Here is a 6,114-nt window from a genome sequence, read left to right on the forward strand (position 1 = left end):
GGACAATTATATGCTATGTGTTCTAGAGTCGGCAAACTAGACAATCTCTATATCTTCACAGACATTGGAACAACAAAAATATTGTATACCCACAATCATTGTGAAATTAAACATATTAGAAACGTGCGCTTTCTCTTTTCTTTCTTTTCCATTTAACCAGACTGAGCCACAGCAACACATGGCGGGTACAGCTAGTATGACATAAATAAGGGTCTAATATGACATAAATTAAAATAATGACATAAATTAAGATAATATTACATAAATTAGGGTTAATTAAGGATAAATTAGGGTTAATTAAGGATAAATTAGGGTTAAATTAGGATAAATTTGGACAATGTGAAAATATATTCTCACCCTAATTATCCATAATTTACCCAAATTTTCAAGGAAAGGGGGGGGGGAGATAAAGCCCCTAGTTATGGGTTAGGTTAAGGAAAATTGGTTTATGTTTTATTATTATTATTATTATTATTATTATTATTTAATGATAATTTAATTATATAGCTTGGAGGAGTGCTCATGTGCAGTACAGCTTGGAGGAGTGCTCATGTGCAGTACAGCTTGGAGGAGTGCTCATGTGCAGTACAGCTTGGAGGAGTGCTCATGTGCAGTACAGCTTGGAGGAGTGCTCATGTGCAGTACAGCTTGGAGAAGTGCTCATGTGCAGTACAGCTTGGAGGAGTGCTCATGTGCAGTACAGCTTGGAGGAGTGCTCATGTGCAGTACAGCTTGGAGGAGTGCTCATGTGCAGTACAGCTTGGAGGAGTGCTCACGTGCAGTACAGCTTGGAGGAGTGCTCATGTGCAGTACAGCTTGGAGGAGTGCTCATGTGCAGTAAAGCTTGGAGGAATGCCCATTTGCAGTACAGCATGGAGGAGTGCGCATTTGCAGTACAGCTTGGAGGAGTGCGCATTTGCAGTACAGCTTGGAGGAGTGCGCATTTGCAGTACAGCTTGGGGGAGTGCTCATGTGCAGTTCGAGTTGGAGAAGTGCTCATGTGCAGTACAGATTTGGAGGAGTGCTCATGTGCAGTACAGCTTGGGGGAGTACAACATTTGCAGTTCATGTTGTAGGAACCTCAAATTATTTTCTCACTAATCATATAATTATAATTTATCATATGAATCAAAGAGCTAATCATTTTATCACGTTATTATTAAATTTGTTATTAGCTAAATGCTCCACGTTACACACTCGGTCCTAATGATGACCTGTCAGGCCACGGAGGTGCTCCTCGAGGGACGCAAGTCACGTGTTAGTGCTAGGACAGGGAGCAGGTGTTACTCCAAGATCAGGCGGCAGGTGTTACTCGAAGATCAGGAAGCAAGTGTTACTCCAGGGTCAGAAAGCAGGTGTTACTCTAAGGTCAGGAAGCAGGTATTATTCCAAGGTCATGAGGCAAGTGTTGTCGGGAAAAAATCGACTTCCTTTAATAATCAAAGAAACAGCTACGTTTGTACTCGTAACCCGAACCATTCCTACGTTCTTCAGCTGGCGCAACCTCTAAGTAACCAGAGTACCTCGTATTCATTTGGTCAAAATAATACATCTTATTACAGGATCCTATAATATAATAATAATAGCCAACCGGAGATGAGTCAGGCAAACCAATAAAACATGATAAGCCTCTCACAATTACTCAACTAAACATTATTAACGTGCCATATCTGTGATAGGAAGTATATTTCCAGTTATTATATTGTATTATTCCGGCAGATCTTCTGTGGTCACCAGGGAAACCAAGCACCTCAATCGGTTGATTCACGTGGGAACAGACGCCATAGACCACGAGGCTCTAATATGGTTGATTGCTCACAACCCAACAGTTGGACCCACACTGAAGCCTTCAAATCAGTTAAGGCGTTGAGTACAAAACCAGTAGATTAATAGACTAACGCATAGTTTTTTTTTCTGTCAATCGATAAATTCTTGATTGATAGACTAATATAATTAATTAACCTCCCCTTTTGTGTTTGGATATGACTTGTGGGAGAATTTAAATCCATAAAGTCCGCTCAATAAAACATACAATTCACTAAGCTATCGAAAAAAATAATAAATTAATTTATTATACAACATAAATAAAAAATATTTAAATATATTAATTAATTAATAATTAAATTAAATAAAATCCCATGTGTCAGAATTCTCCACAAGTGTTACTCCAAAGTCAGGAGGCAGCTGCTACTCCTAGAACATAAAGCCCCTGAAACTTCAAGGACAGAATGCAGGTATTGTTCCTAAAACAATTTCAGTTTCTCACAAATAACTGCATTTCTTTCACTGCAGGAAAGATCGAAGAAAAAATAATGATCTTCCTTGGACATTGCTATACAGTTTTGATTGGTTCCTCCGTCGGGCTCCTGAATGTTGTCATTAATGCCGTCACCCCAAAAGGGTGTTCCCATCTTGACCTGGGTACCATCAGTCCAAAAGTAAGATCCCTCGTGGCCTTCATCTCTCCCACCGACCCAGTAAGACAACTTAGCCAGACCTGCGGACATATTGAAGAACAGAAGAATATAGACAGAAAGAAATTATTACGTTAAAATGCAGTTTTCGGGAACGACATAGGTCTTGAGATGAAGAACTCACCGTTACTGTGAAGGTACTTGACGAGGTAATACATGAAGGTGCCACAGTCAACCTTGACAATATCGCCGCCCTTCTGCTGACAGTGACGTCTCATTGTTTCCCAAGTTCCCGTCAGTGCCGTCTCCACCAAGATACAGTGACCATACACGTTCACAAACGGTACCATGCACTCCACGGCCCCTGTGGGCGACAGAGCACAAGCCTCATGCAGATGAATATATTAAGCAACTCTTGTGTCAAGGCTTTCATATTCAATGAAACATTACTTAAGATTTTTAGTAGAATGTAGTTTGCCATGATGGTCATATCAAGCTTGTGATTGGGTGAGGTGAGCTTTTAGCTAATAAGACCTATGAACTACAACGTCAGATGAACAAGGGAACAGTTTTCGAATACGACATGTGCCTTCTCTTAATATTAAAGACGCCCATCAAACAAGTGAATATTTAATGTCAAATTAATTTATATACTCATCAATAGGGATGATGCCTTTTAATAAGTGTGTACAACCTTCTACGGTCACTGGTGGCTGCAATGTTGGTGCAGTTTTTATCTTCGTCGTGACGTTTTTGGGTAATGTTGTTGATAGTGATGCTGTTATATAACTTCTTTGGCTCTAATAAGGGAAAACTATTACCCCTCACAATCATCTTGGGGAACACTATAACCATCATCTTGGGGAACACCATCACTATCATCTTGGGGAACACCATCACTATCATCTTGGGGAATACCATTACCCTCGCCATCATCTTGGGGAACACTATTACCATGAACATCATATTTTGGAACACCATTGAAATAATTCTCATATTAGTGAACACCATAACCCTCACCATTATATTAGAGAACACCATAACAGTCACCATGGTGTTCAACACCATGGTGTTGGTGTTGGGAGCCGGTCGGCCGAGCGGACAGCACGCTGGACTTGTGATCCTGTGGTACCGGGTTCGATCCCGGGCGCCAGCGAGAAACAATGGGCAGTTTCTTTCGCCCTATGCCCCTGTTACCTAGCAGTAAAATAGTTACCTGGGTGTTAGTCAGCTGTCACGGGCTGCATCCTGGAGGTGGAGGCCTGGTCGAGGACCGGACCGCGGCGACACTAAAGCCCTGAAATCATCTCAAGATAACCTCAAGAAGATAACCATCATATTAGGGAACACCATAACCCTCACTTTCATATTAGGGATCACCATAACCTTCACCATCATCTTGGGGAACACTATTACCCTTACCATCATTTAGGGGAACACCATTAGCTTTAACAACGTTCTGCAAAGCCGCTATTTCTGGAAAGGGAAAACAGATTATGTGATTAATTTCCGATTAAGATCTTGAAAACCAAATAAATTGTCATTCATCAGTCAAGAAATGTTGTCTGAAATCACTTTATATAACAATAAACCATTCATCCAGAATTTGTTAAAAAAAATCAGTCTGTAAAAGTTTCAGTGATCCTATAGAGCAGTGATCCTCAAACGGGTCGAGGTGCTTTACTCACAAAAGAGGAATTTTTGTTAAGAGGATGAACCCTAAACTGAGAAAGAACGTAGTCAGTATACTATATACATATAAAATGTAATGCCAATACACAGTTAAGCAGTCCTTTAGGAATGTCTGTCTCCTCAGAGTGCTTCTACAACAACACACTATCAAAGTGTACCAGAAATGAGCCAGGTTGCACCATTCCCCCTTGTGGGTAGTTGGCATAAACATATTAGGAACAAGTATACAAACGCAAGAGCGACTCACCGGAAGTAATATTTGATTGCAGGTCGTTCAGCCACTCTCTTATTACTGAAATATAAAAGACGAAAACCACAATACAATAACATGGTCGGTAATGAATAGAGTTAACAGTAGTTATGTAATCTTGGTCACTTCTGTCTTATATCCTTCTGTTGTCGCCTATATCTGCAATACCTGTGATCTCCTGAACCTACAATGTCTGTAATCGCCTGAATCTACATTGTTTGTTACCTCCTGAACCTTCAATGTATGTTATCTCCTAAACCTGAAATGTATGTTACCTAATAAACCTTCGGTGTCTGTTATCTTAACGATAACTTTGTGATCAGCTTAGGTTATAATGTTGACAAATTATTACGACAATTGAGAAGGAAATTGTAATTAAGTAAGCAAGTAACTGACCAAGTTACTGACTAGAAAAGAATAATTTCATTTAAAGATATATATTCAATGAACTTCACTCCAACACCAGCTCTATCATCCAACTCAGCTACACTTACTGTCACACCACACTCCAACACGAGTTCTATCATCCATCTCAGCAACACTTACTGTCACACCACACTTCAACACCAGCTTTATCATCCAACTCAGCTACACTTACTGTCACACCTCACTTCAACACGAGTTCTATCATCCATCTCAGCAACACTTACTGTCACACCACACTCCAACACGAGTTCTATCATCCATCTCAGCAACACTTACTGTCACACCACACTTCAACACCAGCTCTGTCATACAACTGGATTACAATTTCTACCACAGTAAACTTCAACAGCTCGTACATGACTGTGAACCTGCTTCAGTGTTCTCCTTACCTCTGGTTCCGGAGTCGCGTTCAGCCAGCATGTTGGACATTGCCAGCTGGTTGAGGAGCAGCGTGTTGGATAGATCTTGAAGTGTCTGAATCTGTTGGGCAGCCGTCACCACCACCAGCGCCGACAGCAGGATGGCTGAGAGTGTTGCCATGGTGACCTCTCGGTGATCTTTGGGGGAGTGAGGCAGACACCCGTTGTTGCTTTATTTATACGCTCGCCCGGCATGGTCACAAGCAGGCACGCACGCACACACACACACACACACACACACACACACACACACACACACACACACACACACACACACACACACACACACACACACACACACACACACACATGGCCCAGACACATGGAGAGCTAAGCTGCTGGATGTGGCAACAAGAAACTTTCTAAGTCAACATGTCAAGGGACCGACAATAATGAGAGGAGGGGATGAACCAGCCTTGCTTGATCTGATATTTACCCTAAATGAGTCGGATATAAGAGAAGTTAAGTTGGAAGCCCCATTGGGAAGGAGTGATCATAGTGTATTGAGCTTTGAGTACCTGGTTGAGCTGGGAATTATCACCCCCAAAAAAGAACTGGGAACCAAAGGGCTGGCGTACCGAAAGGGAAATTATGAGGAAATGAATAAATTCTTATGGGACACATTGGGACACAGAACTCGGAACCAAGTCCGTACAAGACATGATGGACTGTCACCCAAAAAGGTCAGGAGGCTGTAAGCAGGTTTGCCCCAGCCCGACAGGAAAAAACAGAGAAGCAAAGGAAGAATCCGTGGTTTAATAGGGAATGTATGAAAGCAAAGGAGCTGAGCAAAAGGGCATGGAGGAACGTCCGTAATAACAGAACAATAGAAAGTAGAGAGAGATACCAGAGAATCAGGAACGAGTATGTCAGTGTGAGAAGAGCAGCTGAGAAAAGGTATGAAAATGATATA

At 41.5% G+C, this 6,114-nt stretch overlaps 1 protein-coding gene across 1 annotated transcript; it reads right to left on the bottom strand.

Annotated features, from left to right (window-relative positions):
- Positions 1-490: 490 nt before the first annotated feature.
- Positions 491-5,335, bottom strand: LOC123762147 (ladderlectin-like). Its single transcript, XM_045748522.2, has 5 exons — positions 5,172-5,335; positions 4,354-4,398; positions 3,837-3,890; positions 2,599-2,778; positions 491-2,497 (listed from the first exon to the last, which is right to left on the bottom strand). The coding sequence occupies exons 1-5, from the start codon at positions 5,320-5,322 to the stop codon at positions 2,244-2,246; spliced, it is 684 nt and encodes a 227-aa protein (XP_045604478.1). The 5' UTR covers positions 5,323-5,335; the 3' UTR covers positions 491-2,243.
- Positions 5,336-6,114: the final 779 nt, after the last annotated feature.

The sequence above is a fragment of the Procambarus clarkii genome, chromosome 34, assembly GCF_040958095.1.
Source record: "Procambarus clarkii isolate CNS0578487 chromosome 34, FALCON_Pclarkii_2.0, whole genome shotgun sequence".
NCBI classification, from domain to species: Eukaryota; Metazoa; Arthropoda; class Malacostraca; order Decapoda; family Cambaridae; genus Procambarus; species Procambarus clarkii.

Bases quoted from the DNA above. Each gene is read 5' to 3' on its own strand.
- LOC123762147 (XM_045748522.2), bottom strand. From the start codon at position 5,322: ATGGCAACACTCTCAGCCATCCTGCTGTCGGCGCTGGTGGTGGTGACG. The intron at 4,399-5,171 runs GTAAGGAGAACA...TTTATATTTCAG, and splicing joins ACGCGACTCCGGAACCAGAG to TAATAAGAGAGTGGCTGAAC. The intron at 2,498-2,598 runs GTGAGTTCTTCA...ATATGTCCGCAG, and splicing joins CAAGTACCTTCACAGTAACG to GTCTGGCTAAGTTGTCTTAC.